The sequence below is a fragment of the Mixophyes fleayi genome, chromosome 9 (assembly GCF_038048845.1).
Source record: "Mixophyes fleayi isolate aMixFle1 chromosome 9, aMixFle1.hap1, whole genome shotgun sequence".
NCBI lineage: Eukaryota > Metazoa > Chordata > Amphibia > Anura > Limnodynastidae > Mixophyes > Mixophyes fleayi.
Genome location: NC_134410.1, coordinates 128,170,659 through 128,190,214, shown reverse-complemented (window position 1 = coordinate 128,190,214; position 19,556 = coordinate 128,170,659). Strand labels below are relative to the sequence as shown.

General features: G+C 41.4%; 2 protein-coding genes across 6 annotated transcripts in view; one reads left to right on the top strand and one right to left on the bottom strand.

Annotated features, from left to right (window-relative positions):
• SLC2A8 (solute carrier family 2 member 8) overlaps positions 1-19,556 on the top strand; it is a 192,879-nt gene that overhangs the window by 56,457 nt on the left and 116,866 nt on the right. The window lies entirely within an intron of this gene.
• The window catches only part of GARNL3 (GTPase activating Rap/RanGAP domain like 3), a 172,003-nt gene that overhangs the window by 38,283 nt on the left and 114,164 nt on the right, over positions 1-19,556 (bottom strand). For all 5 annotated transcript variants that reach the window (XM_075185689.1, XM_075185691.1, XM_075185688.1 and 2 more), the window contains 8 exons: positions 13,749-13,823; positions 8,379-8,478; positions 7,317-7,435; positions 5,352-5,416; positions 4,308-4,371; positions 2,614-2,640; positions 1,854-1,929; positions 1,418-1,516 (listed from right to left, as the gene is read on the bottom strand). In XM_075185689.1, the coding sequence (XP_075041790.1) occupies positions 1,418-1,516; positions 1,854-1,929; positions 2,614-2,640; positions 4,308-4,371; positions 5,352-5,416; positions 7,317-7,435; positions 8,379-8,478; positions 13,749-13,823 (625 nt within the window). The remainder of the gene's footprint in view (positions 1-1,417; positions 1,517-1,853; positions 1,930-2,613; positions 2,641-4,307; positions 4,372-5,351; positions 5,417-7,316; positions 7,436-8,378; positions 8,479-13,748; positions 13,824-19,556) is intronic.

Below are 19,556 nucleotides of genomic sequence, written 5' to 3'. Positions count from 1 at the left end.
GAAATTAAATCCCTTTCAGTGTCATGGATGTGCAAACACAGTATTCACGCTTAGCTGAGGTGCAATTAACACTCTGACCACCAGGAGGCCACAGAACCCGGGTATAAGTACGAAGATTTATCTCACTACAGACATTCTGCAGTTATAATGGTAATTGCATCCTCCACAAGGCTGTGAAAGAATGATCCTAGGCTGCTCTTGTAGGTATGGACCAGCACCGAGATTCACATACAGCAAAACAGGAGACTTTGCATGTTTTATCCATAGTTTAAGTATTGTCCACTTCCAGGTTTTTTTTTATTATTATTATTTTTTTTGCATGTGTTCTAATGGGACTTTATATTGTACATATGCATGTTCGTATCCTGCGAACTACCCAGATTCAAATGGAAACGTACCTTGAGATCTGCTTGTACTTGACTATGTGTGTACAAGTTAGGTGCGTGTGTTTTTGAAACGCAGGTTATGCTCAGGTTACATCCAAAGCTGAATCAGACTTTTACAAAACCAATCAGAGTAAAGAATTTACATAATTATATAACTGTCTTACAGGAAGTCAGGAACTGCGCCCCCCACTGTTAGAGATCCTCATTACAGCTTCCGTTAGCAGCAGCTGAGAACATACAACGGATGTCAGGAAGTGTAAATTAAGAGTTTATACTGAATCTGACTAAGGGGCATATTTAATAAAGCACGATAGTGCTTTTAACGGATAATTAAGGTCCCACAGTGTCCTCCGCAAATTTATTAAGGGGGCATCGCAGCAGATATCATGGATATCTGCTGCTTTGCACTCCTCTTCGTTTTTGGGAGCAGTCACCATTCTGTTTACACTACCATTGCTCCTGGCCGCAATCTAACAAGTCCCGAAAAAAATGTTTTTTCGGGAACTTGTCATGTTAATGTACGCCTGGCGTACATCATCCGAATTGAGGAAATCTAATGCTGTCAGCTCTGCTCCGGAGAGCAGAGCTGTACAGCGCATGTGTGGAGGGATCACATGATCCCTCCCTGTCACTCAGCGCTCTCTCTCTGCAACTATCGTTGCAGAGACAGAGAGGGGATCTGTGTGCGCATGTCCAGTTCTTGGAACTGGGCATGCGCACTTGAAGAGTGAAGAGAAGACCCGAAGACAGTGCTTCCGAAGAGGGGGGTAAGTATGTTTGTTTTTTTCACAGAAACAGCAGATTATCGGGACTGCTGTTTCTGTACTCCGGTTTTGATAAATTTGAGAAATGAATCAATACTTATCCGTCCGATAAGGATTGATAACCATTTCTCTATTTCAACGTTAAATGATAAATGTGCCCCTAAATCCCGATCTAGCTTCGCACAATCTGGAGTCTAAGTGCAGCCGCCCTCTCTCTGCACGACCTCGGACCGGCCAATGTATTAGATATAATAGGAGGGTTCTTACTTTTGGTATCTAGTCCTCCCCTGTAGCCGACCCAGCTCTTCAATGTGATGGTGTCTCCGAGCAAGTTCAATAATTTTTGGAAACTTTCACTTCCAGCTTCTAGAATAAAAGAAGAAATACGTAACGTCAAACGCCAAAGAAATGGAAAAGTATGTATTAAGCATTAACATGTTACAGACCCCCAATCACCAGGTTCTAAAATGTCCTAAAATTAGAGTTACGGAAAAGGTGGTAAGGGGAGGGTCCGATTCCGTAGGTGTCGGGGGGTGGGTCCGATTCAGCCGGCGTCGGGGGGAGGGGTCCGAATCAGCAATTTACGTTGATTACATATAGGATATTTTAATTTTCTCATACTACGGGATACCTAGGCTATCTCTTGACAACATAGGAGTTTAATATAAGCACGTTCGGAGACCGATAACTGTCTGGTACTCACCATTACTGAACATTTCATCATCTGTGAGTTGACCATCTTTGGCATAAAGAACTCCAAACTTAAAATTCACTGAGCCCTAAAAGTATTTACAAAACAGAGAGTTTATTTTAACATTGGAATGAAACATCAATCAATATGGAAATGATAGGGTATAGGGCAAAAACGTGGGTACTCCCATGACTGAGAGAAAATTGCTTCAGAACTTTTCTTCTCAGTAGGTGAGGTGAGTATTCTAACATTGTGTGTTATACAACTGGCCCGGGGGGGGGGGGGGGGGGGGGGGGGAGAGGACCATTGACGTGTATGATAATTTGGCCAGTAAGTGTCGGCTCCCAGGATGAAGTATGGATGTGGAATGATTTCTATTAAAATGTTTTGCAGAACATTTATAGAAAATAAAGGATAATGATGTCACTTATAAACAGAAGACACGTTCCCTTTTTAAAAACATGGAGCTACATGAGAATTATGATGCTTTTGCTGTTTGCAAACTGTGCAATATATCAAAGGCAAAACTGCGCACCAAAGCGTATAAACTAAAACCGCATAAGATCAAACTGTAATGTTGGTTTTGAGATCTTAGAAAATTACAAAACGTGTATTGTATCAAGTACACGCATGCAAAAAAAAAATTCAAATATTTGGGACCTGTGGGCGAGATTGATAAATGACCTTTGTTGTCATCACTGTGAGACTCTCTGCATCATACCGAAAGCTGGAATTTGCCTAAAGGACATGCGAGTAGAAAATAATCACTCACCTCTTGTTCTTCTAAAACCAGCAGGTCCTATAGTCAGAGAGATGAAAGACGAGAGTCAGCGAGGGCTGAACAATGCAAAGTGAGGCTAGTCGTTAGACTTTCCAATTACCCTTTGCTATGTAAACGCTAAAAGAATCAACATTGAATTATTACACCTATAGGTTAACCCTAAATGCAGTTAGCTGGGGAAGCGCACAGGGATCCTGGAGGGTACTTTGGGTGGGAGATTTAAATCTCCCAGCCCAGACTTGGTGTCGACAGGGTGGAGACACATATAAGCCCCCCCCCCCCCTTCCCCCACTAACCCCGACAGTGCGCGGGCAGGGGGAGAACACCGCCGACTCAAAGCCACTGAGCACAATGTTAAACAATAAAAACATGCTAATGGCTGATTCACTTGCAAGATATGTGACCCGCCCTGCACAGGGGGCTCAATTACCCCCTTCCAATATGCGAGTGACAACTTTATAGAAGGTAGAAATGCCTTGTGTAAAGTGTATCATGTTTACACTACCATAAAGTGTTGGTGTGTAACATCTCTTCTAAGAGCTATATCTGAGCGAATAAACATCGCAACTCTGTCGTGCACAAGATCTGCGTCTCTCATCCACCCTCATTACATCCTCCCATTCCCGGTTACAGGACTTTTTTTCTGGCTGCACACACTCTATGGAATTCTCTCCCTCCCACAATAAGACTCTCCTCTGGCCTACAAACTTTCAAGCATTCTCTGAAAACCCACCTCTTCAAACAGGCTTATAATATTCCTCAACCACCCTCTTAACCTCACTAGATTACCCTATTACTACCCGTTACACAATTTCACACAAGACAATTACCCCCTGACCAACATTGTTGTGTGGAAGGATCATTTAGCTTATGAGTCACTTTTACCTTTGCAGTCTGGCTGGGCCGAAATGTAAATAGTAGACTTAACCTCATGTATCAAACTCCCATTGTCCCATAGATTGTAAGCTTGTGAGCAGGGCCTTCTCACCTCTTTGTCTGTTTTACCCAGTTTGTTTCTTACTGTATTTGTCCCCAATTGTAAAGCGCTATGGAATATGTTGGCGCTATATAAATAAACGATGATGATAAACATCACTATTTCCAAGAACCCTGCTCTATTCCTGCAGGACTATACCCGCTGTCTTCCTGTGACCTACAGATAACAGCTAACCCTCTAATCCGCTCCCCAGCTGTCCTGAGTTGAAACCCGAGTCAACGCTCTGCCCCTACCCAGCAGTCCTGCTCCTAAGTAACCCATCAAGAAGAACCAGCCGCCAGCAAAGAGGTGCTGCAGTAGCTACACCCAGAGCTAAGTGGTTCCTGGTGCTATTTTCCGGGACACCCTAACCTGTCTGAGCTCATTGGGTTTAGACGTGGAGTCTACAGCTAAACTCTCACTTCTATTATTAGTCACCTTGGAATCGAAAGCTTGGGGTATATATGAACTTCTCAGTATTTAAATATCAGTTTTATTCACTGTTGAGACGCGGTTATACCTTTAATTCCAGCATCCTGTGTATTCTGATTTTATACTCAACAGCCTTACACACAATGATAGACGCACAACATGACTGCTGGTCACAATTGTCGCCATGCCACGGACTATTGCCCCGACAGCTAAACATATCTGCACCTCGATACTCCTCTAGCTCGCCAACACGGGCGCCTGATACAGCGGACCTCACCTTCTGAATCTCGGGGTTCAGAATTTCTCTGGGGCTTTTCTCAAATCTGTCGAGGTTCATGGCACTGAAAAATAAACGACGGTGTTAACCTTTCAAACGGCAGCGCTTCCGGCTGCAGAGTAACACTTAACAAGTAAAAGTAACGAGCCTCAACGTAGATTAACACTGGCAATTAAACGTAATGTAGATATAGATCACTGGATACAAGACATCTAGGGCCTGAGTTATTAAGGAGAATAAAGTATAAAAAAAAAAGGAGTAACTTTGCACCTGGGCAAAACCATGTTGCATTGGAGGGGGAGGTACATTTATAATGCTCTGCTACGCTCCCCTGATCATGTTTTATGGTACCAAGCACATCGTATCGTTTGACTTGCTTTTATAACCTTCCTAAAAATCACGATTAGCGATGGAACGATGTCAGGTAAATATGGCAGTGTGTACACAGTCACCACCAGCAGTGTAGGCAGATATCTGTACAGTGTACAGAGTCACCATCTTTTCAGCAGATGGTTATGAGAGATGAAGATCACAGATCTGAAGGTAAATCGTGTAGGTGTGTACACATGAATCTGCTACTCATCGGGACTTTCAGTCGTTGGTGAAATCGTTACAGAAATCACATCTGCAGTAATTTTCTGTAGTGTGTACCCAGCTTAAGTCTCCAATTATCATTAAACTAAAACATCCACAAACCTGAAAAGTCGCTGGGAGTTTAACTTAGTTACAGAACACAATTTACATAATAGCAAATACATATAAACATGTACTAACCACATACAGTATTCTCATTGATGTTATCTATAGTTTAGCGTGGTTGGAATGAATCCGGGACATTGCATCATGTAATATAAAATTCTACCAGATGTTTATGGTCTGGAATGTGAATGCAAAACTAAACGTCTGTGCAACCTAACTAGTGTCCCACAACTTAATTCACATAGCAACCCCCCCATTACAGCTTCCACCCCCCTCCCGAAATAGAGAAAAGAATGACGTCTTATGTTTAGTTCCACAACGTAAAAATAATTTTATATTATATACCTTAATATAGATTTCACGGATAATGTTTTCGTGGGACAGTATGAAAGGCAGATTTTCTGTGTACCCTAAAAAACACAATAAAAAAGAAAGAATCATGTAAGAAAACAAAGTTCCACTTTTCGGTCAGTGCTTCCTGCACCAATGTAATGAAAACGAGGCGGATCTGTCGTTGTATGGCTAAACGCTGCACTGTAATACTATATACTGCCGTGTGATTGCCTTTGTCGGCGTATACTGCGCTGTGAAATCCTACAGGAGGTGTCGGGCAATCTAATGAGTGGTTCCACCATCTTGGACGATGATGTATTTGATAGCATATGCTACTCGCATATAGAGATGAGAGAAATAGCTGGGACATTCTGTACCGAACGCGTTTCGCATTTGAACAGTTGGATTCGCAGAGCTGTGAAGTTTGGGCTGTTATTTGGCTATCCTGTGGAACGTTACCCCAAGGTGTATTTGTAAATTTTCAGTCTATAAATGGAGCTTAAATTACAATAGCCACATCCACCTGCTGTGGGGGCGAGGAGGTTTATTTGGGGTACGAATGGGAACATGGCTAAATGCAAAATGCGGAGTGAGCAGAATACTATGTATAGGAGATGAAGCGGGCCCCTGTGTATAGAAGATGAGGCGGGCCCCTGTGTATAGGAAATGAGGCGGGCCCCTGTGTATAGGAAATGAGGTGGGCCCCAGTGTATAGGAAATGAGGCGGGCCCCAGTGTATAGGAGATGAGGCGGGCCCCTGTGTATTGGAGATGAGGCGGGCCCCTGTGTATTGGAGATGAGGCGGGCCCCTGTGTATTGGAGATGAGGCGGGCCCCTGTGTATTGGAGATGAGGCGGGCCCCTGTGTATTGGAGATGAGGCGGGCCCCTGTGTATAGGAGATGAGGCGGGCCCCTGTGTATAGGAGATGAGGCAGGCCCCTGTGTATAGGTGATGAGGCGGGCCCCTGTGTATAGGAGATGAGGCGGGCCCCTGTACATTTTGAATGGTGATCTAATAGGATCTAATCCCTACTAATTGCTCTGATGAAGACACACCAGGGGTCGGGAATGACGACCTTCTCACTCACAAACAGTGGAACTACCGGGGGCTATAGGATTTATATATCCAGCAATATAAACCGTACAGGAGAGTACAGCACTTGTACATTATCTGCTGCTGTATCCTGATTGATTATTTGGAATCCTCAGGCTGGACAGATTAAGGCCATTCCTTCACCTCCTGCCTCCCCCACATCCAGCTATCACAGCATTTCATGCCCCCACCTCATGCCCTCTCCCAGATGCCCCCCTCACATTCCCTCATACAGCAGGCAAACATTGGCGGCCAGCGGCTGCCAGAACTGTAGCTGACTGCTTCCAGCGCCCTTGTACAGCTGATCTCGTCTGAGCATCGTGCCAGAAATCTTCATTAAAGAGGCTGCAACACTGAGCTGCAGAAAGACAGCGAGCAGCGTCTCTACACAATCATCTCAACCCTGGACGGGTGTAACCCTGAACTGTCTGAGGATCTCTCCACGCATCAGCTCCATAACTCATGTGTGGATCTCAACCAGTATAAAGATTGTTCTCTGCTGAAATAAATATCCATCGCCCTTATTTTTTATATCTATTTTTGACAGCGATGCGGGAAAAAAAGCTGTCAAAAACACTTGTTATCACCAACAATATCCTTTCGCCCTTTGATAAATATGCCACTTTGATTTTAAAGTGTTCCCATCTCCTGCACACACAATGGAGGCAGCCATTTTGTTAGGATCCAGCCACATTGCGGTTCAGTGATGTCACTAGTTTGGAATGAATTGATAGGCTGCGTTCTGATAAATATTGATTGCAGCGCAGAAAATGGGCGCCTCGCTTATATAGAATTCAATTTCGACATACTGTTCTGTATTTCAGGCTTATATGTAATATCTAATAAGTCTCAGTTGTGAAAGACCACAACAGTGTGTCACATACTGTTTTCTTCCATAGGATTGCACGATACTGTGGTACACGCTGATTATTCTGGTCAGAGAGAACGACGGACAGGAAAAACGGGTTCCTCTCTGCATCTGTTCCTACGTAGTTTTGATGAACTGTTTGAAGAAACAGAAATGGAAATTAGCTGCGGGTATTGCTCTGTTAATTATTTTAAAAATAACTGGGAGCAGTGTTATAAAGAATAAAGAGCAGTAACCCTGTGTACTCTAGAACAACCAAATACACAATAGATAATGATGTGCCATGCAAACACAGCCACTGGGTCACACAGGAAAATAATTGTCTCTCTATATAATAAATAGTAGGGTCAAAGAAATTATATTCCTGGAATTGCACAAAAAAAAGCAACAAAATAATGGATAGATGAAAAAAGTACTAAAACAAGATAAGACCGCTTGTGTAAGTGTAGACTATACTATATAAATAAAGCAATTTATAAGGGAATATGTAAACTATTTTGACTTTACTTGTGGTGGAGGATCAATTAGAGGGTTTGTGGGGGTCCAATTCAGCAAATTTAATCTATCATGTTTACTTTATAAACCATCAAATATTTAAATAAACAAAATAACTAAACAATATGATTATTATCTCTCTTCTTATTTTTTTGAGAGGTCTCATGTCTTAAGTATTGTTTAGATTCAGATTCTACTGTATGCAGATCTGTAGTATAAGAATATTTTGGAGAAAGAAAAAGGTGGAATCGCTAGATGCATTGTAACAATGAGTGATACAAATGATTTTGCGGAGTCACATTTATTGCCGATTTTACATCCTGACAACAGGACGGTTGTCCGATGAAAGTGGCTGATTGGTTGCTATGGGTTTTGTGTATTGTGGAACAGATCTTAAGGAATGTTCCTGTTAATTGCATGTTTTTCCTCATTATCATTCCGACTGGTTATTACGGGTTATTACGGATGACTGCTTTGTGTATTGTTTGCTCCTATGTTATTAAATTACCCTCTACAGGAAAACACTGATAAGATTTCAAGGGAAGAGATTTAATAAGAATAGTTAATGATAAAATATAGGCACCTTTCCCCAGGAAATACTTGAAGTACCATCGGGTGTGATACTCAGGGTTTTCCAGATGTACGTCCGTTCTCCTCCACAAACCCGGCGTGTAGTCATTGCTCTGTAATACACACAAATACGAAGGAGAAAAGATGAAGCTCGGACCCTGTCTTTACTGTCTAAAACAATTCCTTTCGGCTGACTTTGAACTGTCAGAAACACAACACAACGCATTTTACTTCTAAACGGATTTAACAGTTTTGATTTAAACTTTCAGCAGAGAACTCTGCCAAAATCTTGGCAAAAAAAACATGGCGTACATGTCCTTGCATACCAGTCGCCAACATCTACGTCCCATGCCGCTATGTTAACCCTAAATTATCATCATGGTCTGTTTCCAAGAGAGTTATCTCCCCTCTGGTGAAAGAGTCTGTGGTGAACACATGGTGGCAAAATGCACACAGTGGACGTAGTTTTGTACCGGTCCTAGACAGCTGTGAGCAAGAGTTGTACTACATGGATTGTGGGGGATTCAATTATAGCTCTATAAAGCTCCAGTAACTTCCCCTCCCCAAATTCTCTTGTAATAGATCACCCTTCCTCTTCACGCATTTACCGGTTGGTAAACCAAACATAATTCAGCCCAAATGGAACTTTAAAAAGGCAGAATTGACCCCATAAGGCTTTTCACATGGTCTCACAGGGCAACGCAAGTTGAATGAGCTCCTGAAGATTGATCATCTATTGGTCATTTGAGTTCTGTGTGAACGATCAATGGTCCATTCTCAAAGTGCCATCTGATCTGTATTTTATGCATTTAGATGTGTTAATAAAAAGTTATTGGGATCATGTCACGGTGTTATTTTTAGACATGAACTAAATCATATCTTCCTTTGAAATAGCTTCGCAGACTTATCTCTGGTCTTTATTAGTTCTCGGGAAATTTTCTTCCTGACATTCAGCTGTTTTTAATATTAAAGACAGAGCCGTTGCCTTCTCCTCATCGCGGAGACAGCAGGAAATTAACACGATGATAAGCTCTGTTATTACAAAGGCTTGATTCTGACAGCCGTTGTCACAGTGACCTGATGCAATCCAGGGGATCCCTGTCATTTGTCACTGGCCAGGGGCTGGCTGCCAAAATTTAGCCCGAGAGGCAGGTAGCCCAATGACCCAACCCAGTTTTCCTGCATTTAACCTGGGTACAGATTAAATGTTGGGGAATACTGAGTGGCTGAACTTCATAGCACGGTGGCTTAGTGGTTAGCACTTCTGCCTCACAGCACTGGGGTCATGAGTTCAATTCCTGACCATGGTCTTATCTGTGTGGAGTTTGTATGTTCTCCGTGTTTGCATGGGTTTCCTCCGGGTGCTCCGGTTTCCTCCCACACTCAAAAAACATACTGGTAGGTTAATTGGCAGCTAACAAATTGACCCTAGTCTGTGTGTGTGTGTGTGTGTGTATATTAGGAAATTTAGGGAATTCCCTGCCCCATTGGGACTGTAAGCCCCAAGGGGGCAGGGACTGATGTGAATAAGTTCTCTGTACAGCGCTACAGAATTAGTGGCGCTATATAAATAGATGATGATGATATATTTGCAGCAGTCTACAGAGGATTAATGGACCATAGAGACTTCCCAGAATCAGACAGCCTCTACACAGTGTTAGTCTGGAAGAACAACCTTTATGTCACAAGTCTCCTTAATTCTACAGGTAAATAAATATATTTTTCAATATAAGAGTAGGATTTTATCTGCATCACTAAAGTTAAAAAAAAAAAAAATTGTAACTTTTTTTTTTTTTAAACAATGATGCATTCAGAGAGTAATGTGTTTTTAATGCTTTTGGTCTGTTATCACCATTCTGATTGGCTGAGATTTTCACACTAATAAACGTGCTGCTATCTAGTAAAGATAAAAAAAGTAACATAGGAGAAGATATTATACAGCTGTCACACAAAGACCCTTCTCCTTCTATGTCTCTGGGCAACTAAAATGAATACATATATTTGGGCTATTGGTTCCACTTTGTAAAAAAATAAATAAAGAAACATGGGTAAGCTACTGGCGGCGACGATGACCCCTTAAATTGTAGGTTGAAGCCCTGTCTCCGGGGAAAAACTTTTGACCTTTAATAAATAGACTCCAAAGTCTCATTAATAGAAGTCTCTATTTCATGTTGTAAGGAAAGCGATAAGATTTCAAGTTGCAGGTGACAAGTTTACAAACATTTATTAAATCCCAAGGACGGAGACACGGCCAATCTTACTAAACGCCACGTTATTCAACAGAACGCGACAAATGGGGTTCAAAGGTTGGCAATCACTCAGATATAACACATGTCTACAAATTAAATTTCGTATGTCCTCTACCTCTCATGTACAAATACCTCTCTAACCTCGCCCCACCCGACTCCCAGGCAGGTAAATTGCATCTTTTTTGTTATCCATTTCAGAGTCATAAAAATAGATCCCATTTCTGTCAAGAGCGGAGGCTCGACGCACTGTACGAGACAGCCAAAATAATTCTTCAGCATCAAAGCCAGAGATGAAACGCCGGTCTTGTATTGAGATCTTATGAGCTCTGCGACGCGATTTCACATCCCTCCCTGAGCCGCCGGGTTACTGATATCATCCCGCATCTTTCTTTATTTCAAAGGGCATTACCTCCAACCCCCCTCTTCTTATACAACACACATCAACGGGATTAAAGGAAGAGGCCGCACTTTCCTTTGTGGAGTTCATACATCTGTCCTCTTCATCAAGTGATTATATCAAGGAGGCTAGGTTTATTGTTAAGTTATCTCTTAACCTGGATGTCGTCAGGGGAAAAATAGGGGCAAGACACATTTAACTTGGTCACGGTGACACCATGGATATTATTAAATGATTATGTCGCGGGATCAGAAAGCAACCGGCTTTAAACTGGGGTTTCTCCATCAGAATAGAGACATTAACATTCTTTGCATCAGTAAGATAGGAAGAGTTTAATGATCTCTGGTGGTTTATTTTGACGCTTATCTGTGGAAAATCGCTAATCACCAACGAAACATCTTCATCATCAGCGACAATGACACCCCAAAAGATTTTATAAGGGCCCCGTGTCCCGCCCAAGAGTGAAAAAGACACATATATACGCGTAGGACTTTAAAAGTCAAAAGCAAAGGCAAACCGAGAGGGGGGGGGATTTCTAGTGCCTGGAAACCCCCTCCAAGCCTGGGGCACTGTATAATTGAGGTGGCTGGACCCTGCCCCCGCTTCACACGGCTCTGCTTGAAAAGGTGCACGCAGCGTTCCCCATGTATATTATGGGGATAGGAAGAGTTGGAGAGCTGCCAAGCACGGTTTAAAATTATAGCCACGCCCCCATGCATGTTGGTCAAATCCTGCGTTCGCCCCTGAAGGTGGTCCCACCCAGATGTTGGCTGTGTATCAACAGCACCCCCTGCTACAATGGTTTTGCTTGATGGTGAGCTGCACCCATTTGCGTCTAAATTCACAGGCATAAACTGTGTTCACACAAACACAAGCCTTTGCTTATATGCCGAGCCACACGGACTTCCAGGTCTCCCGGGAAGGGAGGTTAACTTGTTGGATCCCTGAATTGCCAAAATGCGTGCTTCAATAAAATGGCCGCCACTGTGCAGCAAACGGATGTAGTCATTAGTTTCCTAGGACATTTGTCCCCCCCTTTTTTTCTTCTGCACAGTATCACATATTAACATCTATTAGTAGGAGGGCGTACTGCCATATTTCTTTCTAGGGCAAGGACACATAACATTCCAGCAACATGCTGATTACAAATATTTATCAATCAATTTATCAAGTATCACCGGCCATTGAAATAACTTTACAGCATTATAAATCCAGACCAGCCTTTACTCCCAAATGATGGATTTCACATGAAGAGCGTCAGACACTCTGGTGATATAGTTTAATCCGCCGAATCTGTTCTTAAACCTATATATGAAGAGCCGCGTGCCGTGGGGAAATCCGGGAGCAGATATATCAAACACATATAAAAACTCTACAGGGATGAGAGAGATTCAGACGGGAATTAGTTTCCCGCACTGATCTCAAAGAATCTCACTTAGCAGAATTAAACACACTTACAAAACAGTCTTTTGATATTTGCAAGGCTATTAAAGAACAAATGGTTAGACTTTTGATCTCAGCTGAGGTAGTTAATAAATTGCAAACGTGAATATATCAAAATAAGATTTAGCAGCTGGATGGCTTCATCATGGCATGTCACACAAAAGGTGGATATAAAATAATATACCCCCAACGTGACCTCATCATTGTACAATTCTATTACACTCTATACCGACATAGGACACTACACCCCCAACTTGACCTGATCACTGGACATTATCATAATACAATTCTATTACACTGTATACAGACATAGGACACTACACCTCCAACATGACCTGACCACTGGACATGATCATAATACAATTCTATTACACTCTATACAGACATAGGACACTACACCCCCAACATGACCTGACCACTGGACATGATCATAATACAATTCTATTACACTATATACAGACATAGGACACTACACCTCCAACATGACCTGACCAGTGGACATGATCATAATACAATTCTATATCACTGTATACAGACATAGGACACTACACGCCCAACATGACCTGACCACTGGACATGATCATAATACAATTCTATTACACTCTATACAGACATAGGACACTATACCCCCAACATGACCTGACCACTGGACATGATCATAATACAATTCTATTACACTCTATACAGACATAGGACACTACACCTCCAACATGACCTGACCACTGGACATGATCATAATACCATTCTATTACACTCTATACAGACATAGGACACTACACCCCCAACATGACCTGACCACTGGACATGATCATAATACAATTCTATATTACTGTATACAGACATAGGACACTACACCTCCAACATGACCTGACCACTGGACATGATCATAATACAATTCTATTACACTCAATACAGACATAGGACACTACACCTCCAACATGACCTGACCACTGGACATGATCATAATACAATTCTATTACACTCTATACAGACATAGGACACTACACCCCCAACATGACCTGACCACTGGACATGATCATAATACAATTCTATATTACTGTATACAGACATAGGACACTACACCTCCAACATGACCTGACCACTGGACATGATCATAATACAATTCTATTACACTCAATACAGACATAGGACACTACACCTCCAACATGACCTGACCACTGGACATGATCATAATACAATTCTATTACACTCTATACAGACATAGGACACTACACCCCCAACATGACCTGACCACTGGACATGATAAAAAGTCATATATTTGGACACTAATTACCTCATCTAAAGAGCCATTTTCAACCCGGAATCTTCCAGCTCTCTGAATGGCTCCATCAGCATCACTGGAAATCAGCTGCCGGAAAAAAAAAGAAAGAAAACTGTTAATGAACAGTGACTAATAAAGTTATCTTGTCTGGTCAAATATAACAACTCAGGACCAGGCTAATTGATTCCCACCAGCCTGGCATCATGTGATCGGCACTATATGCAAATGAACCGCTGTGCTGTATGTATCATTTGCATGCTGTGCCAGACCCATTATATCACAGAGGAAACAGGAATGACCAGACAAACACATTTGTTATAGTCTAAGAATTTTACACTTCTGCTTTATAATCTGATTCACAGCCTTAAAATGTCTCGGTGACCGCTCAATAGTTCCATGAATTTAAATCCCCCAACACCTCAAAACTATTGCACCTTTTATCTTTCAATTAGCGCCTGTTACAGTGTCAGTTACCAGACCAGACAGCGAGATTATGTGTAACAATAATTGAATATATAATGTACAGATATGAACATGATACATTGTCATTTTAAAACATAACAGAACTCTTAGGTAAATCATTTATTAAAACAGAAGTATATAGAGGAATATAAAACTACTTTTTGTTGTTCCGTCTGAGTGCAGATACTCCGACAACCATAATAGTGCAATGCAGAATTTAATTTTTCTTTCTATTTTCTTGCCTCTAAGAATAGCTTATTTATCAATGGGTGAAAATCCCTATTGCAGGCTAAAACAATTTAGAGTTTAAATTTATATTAGTACAACACAGCACCTCCCTTACCCCAAAGTGCTGATTCAATTCCAAGTACTGCACTTTTTTCGTGCCCAAAGTTACACTTATCATGCCTAATGGGTCACTCATTTCAATGGAACTGCCCAAGAAAATTGCTGGGTTAGGGGGCGAGGTTTGAGGAGCAGGAAGCTTAGATGAACTGTGAGTAACGATGATTTCCCATCAGTTTTTGAGGAACAACTACCATGTATGGTACCATAACCACCATAAGACTCTTCCAAAGACTCCCAGTGCATGCTTAGACATGAAGTTCCACAATAGCAAAAACACCAAAACAAAACTTTAAATAAGGTTTAATTGAATAAAACAGTCTCAAATTTTGATTCATCACTTTATTATAAAATAAAACTTTTCCATTTGTTCTTCATTGCAATATAGTAGGACATTCTTCTGTATATGGATAACATTCATCAGAAAATAACCCCCCTCCCCCCCCCAGAAAATAACATAACTGCCCACTAAAGTGCCCTCCGCAGAATGACTGTGACCGGAAACGACCTAGACATTTCTTAGTAACTAGTCAATCATCCGCACGGCTGAGCGGCTAACGGGGCTCATGGTTACTCAGGTCATACTCATGGAGCAGGACTGGGGGGTCGCAAAAATCACCACAAGTATTCTAATCTTTCTCATCAACCCAACTTTCTTTTAAGAGCAAATCGTTAAGACTCTAGGCTGCTGTGCATTACTAGAAACTGTATTATACACTGTGACATCCCTAGAACCTGTACTATACACTGTGACATTAATAAAAACTATTATACACAATGACATTCCTAGAAACTGTACTATACAGTGTGACATTCCTAGAACCTGTACTATACAGTGTGACATCCCTAGACACTGTACTATACACCGTGACATTCCTAGAACCTGTATTATACACTGTGGCATTCCTAGAAACTGTACTATACACCGTGACATTCCTAGAACCTGTATTATACACTGTGGCATTCCTAGAAACTGTACTATACACCGTGACATTCCTAGAACCTGTATTATACACTGTGGCATTCCTAGAAACTGTACTATACACAGTGACATTCCTAGAACCTGTATTATACACTGTGGCATTCCTAGAAACTGTACTATACACTGTGACATTCCTAGAACCTGTACTATACACTGTGGCATTCCTAGAACCTGTACTATACACAGTGACATTCCTAGAAACTGTACTATACACTGTGACATTCCTAGAAACTGTACTATACACTGTGACATTCCTAGAACCTGTATTATACACTGTGGCATTCCTAGAACCTGTACTATACACTGTGACATTCCTAGAACCTGTATTATACACTGTGGCATTCCTAGAACCTGTACTATACACTGTGACATTCCTAGAACCTGTACTATACAGTGTGACATTCCTAGAACCTGTACTATACACTGTGACATTCCTAGAACCTGTACTATACACTGTGACATTCCTAGAACCTGTACTATACACTTTGACATTCCTAGATCCTATAATATACACTGTGACATTCCTAGAAACTGTACTATACACTGTGACATTCCTAGAATCTGTACTATACACTGTGACATTCCTAGAACCTGTACTATACACTGTGACATTCCTAGAACCTGTACTATACAGTGTGACATTCCTAGAAACTGTACTTTACACTGTGACATTCCTAGAACCTGTACTATACACTGTGACATTCCTAGAAACTGTACTATACACTGTGACATTCCTAGAACCTGTATTATACACTGTGGCATTCCTAGAACCTGTACTATACAGTGTGACATTCCTAGAACCTGTACTATACACTGTGACATTCCTAGAACCTGTACTTTACACTGTGACATTCTTAGAACCTGTACTATACAGTGTGACATTCCTAGAACCTGTACTTTACACTGTGACATTCTTAGAACCTGTACTATACAGTGTGACATTCCTAGAACCTGTACTATACACTGTGACATTCCTAGAACCTGTACTATACACTGTGACATTCCTAGAACCTGTACTATACAGTGTGACATTCCTAGAACCTGTACTATACACTGTGACATTCCTAGAACCTGTACTATACACTGTGACATTCCTAGAAACTGTACTATACACTGTGACATTCCTAGAAACTGTACTATACACTGTGACATTCCTAGAACCTGTACTATACACTGTGACATTCCTAGAACCTGTACTACACACTGTGACATTCCTAGAACCTGTACTACACAGTGTGACATTCCTAGAACCTGTACTACACACTGTGACATTCCTAGAACCTGTACTATACACTGTGACATTCCTAGAAACTGTACTATACACTGTGACATTCCTAGAACCTGTACTATACACTGTGACATTCCTAGAACCTGTACTATATACAGTGACATTCCTAGAACCTGTACTATACACTGTGACATTCCTAGAACCTGTACTATACACTGTGACATTCCTAGAACCTGTACTATATACAGTGACATTCCTAGAACCTGTACTATACACTGTGACATTCCTAGAACCTGTACTATACAGTGTGACATTCCTAGAAACTGTACTATACACTGTGACATTCCTAGAACCTGTACTATACAGTGTGACATTCCTAGAACCTGTACTATACACTGTGACATTCCTAGAACCTGTACTATACAGTGTGACATTCCTAGAACCTGTACTATACACTGTGACATTCCTAGAACCTGTACTATACACTGTGACATTCCTAGAAACTGTACTATACACTGTGACATTCCTAGAAACTGTACTATACACTGTGACATTCCTAGAACCTGTACTATATACTGTGACATTCCTAGAAACTGTACTATACACAGTGACATTCCTAGAACCTGTACTATACACTTTGACATTCCTAGAACCTGTACTATATACAGTGACATTCCTAGAACCTGTATTTTATATATACTGTGAAATATATAGAGAATAAAGAAATGTTTTTCCTAAGATATATTAATTACACTGACGTTTCCAGGTTTCTTTGAATGAATCTGCAGCCAGTATAATAATATATATTATAAACGCACACATACATCTACTGTTGTAGTTAGCTACAAAATGGCAACAAGGATAGAGACTGGCAACAATTCAAAACTGGCATTAATAGCACATTGTGTTACAAAGTAGCTTTACACCAGGTGCAGAGGAATCTTGGGAACGGGGGGCAGTGTTTTCTCCCCCAGAGAGGAAGGAAGTTAGAGACTAACAACAGAGAATTTATTTACTAAACATGGAATCGCCCAGATGGCACAAAAAAGACTCCCCAAGTGCCGGAATCTACCGTTTGCAGGGACCGCTCACTGTGTGTGGGATTGAATGGCGGATTTGCTCCTTATAAAACCACTTAGTAACTGTAAAATTCTGATTTCACAGGCTGTAGGTGATTAGCTTAATGCAGCCAGAGGGAATATAAGGACTCATCCACAGCTCCTAATATAAATTTCAAAGACATATCGCTGCTACATAGTAATAACAGGACGTATTGTCTTACTGACAGAGTAGTAGATCCATTGAGCAGACTCCCATCAGCTGTAAAGCTGAATACACACCTATGTAATCTTACTGCAGATGCTATTTCTGTAATGATTTCACCAACGACTGAAAGTCCCGATGAGCAGATCCCTGTGTACACACCTACACGATTTACCTTCACATCTGTGATCTTCATCTCTCATAACCATACGCTGAGTAGATTGTGACTCTGTACACTGTACAGATATCTGCCTACGTTGCTGGTCGTGAGTGCGTACACACTGCCACATTTACCTGACATTGTTCCATTATTGATCGTTATTTTTATGGAGTTTAGAAAACTAAATAAACAGATGTGATTGTGTTTTTTGTAAGATAACACATGTTCGCGGGAGTGTACACACTCGTGCAATATCCGACCAGGTCATTTGTCGCGTGATCTACACGATAATTGCATCAGTGTGTACACAGCTTGACAAAATAAATTAAACATGTCTGGAGTTTGTATGTTCTCCCCATGTTTGCGTGGGTTTCCTCCAGGTGCTCTGGTTTCCTCCCACACTCCAAAAACATACTAGTAGGTTAATTTGCTGCTATTAAATTGCCCTTAGTCTCTCTTGGTCTGTCTGTGTGTGTGTATGTTATGTGATTTAGATTGTAAGCTCCAATGGGGCAGGGACTGATGTGAGTGAGTTCTCTGTACAGCGCTGCGGAATTAGTGGCGCTATATAAATAAATGGTGATGATGATGATGATGATGATGATGAACAATACACCTGTCCTGAGGAAAAACCAGGTAACGTGTTCACTGGACGAGTTCTCTGGACAATATCTATGATCATCTCTTATGTTTTTATATTTAAACCATTCATAATACATTTCCATAACTGAGTACTTTATATATATCCCGGGGAAGAGGACCAAGAGATAAGCGCAGAGGGTGTGACAAAGTGATTGGCATCATGACGACGATTTCTTCTGCTGGGCAATGCGGCAAATCACGTAAATGTGAAGCAGGGGGCAGGTCCGTGAGGAAGCGATTTGCCCACTTCTCATGAAACGCTCACTCAAGGACTCCGTGGGATTCCGGGAGAGTAGGAAAGTGTCTACATCTCTCTACAACAGAGGACACACTAAACCGGCCACCATACTACAACCGTTATCATTTTATAAAACAGGACACAAGAACATATTATGAGATGGGTCCAGTATGGACCATTAAACAAAGCCGATCACCCTTGCATAAGGCGAAAAAAGCCCTGTACCAGCAATCGGGCATTTCAGCCTTCAATAACTCTGCCCCTACCTCCCCTCTCCCGGTCTCTATGAAAACGCCTCTGTCTCCCAGGAGTAATTTGCAGAGCTATGCAGTGTCCAATTAGTGCCATTGGGAACGGAGCGCTACGGTGTAAAATAATTGCTTCACCAACTCATTAATTTAAAGTCAAAACATTTGTGTTTATTATAACAAATACAAAGTAAATCCAGGCCGGAACATTTCATAAAAGGAGACTTATTTCAGCACTAATTAGACCGCAAG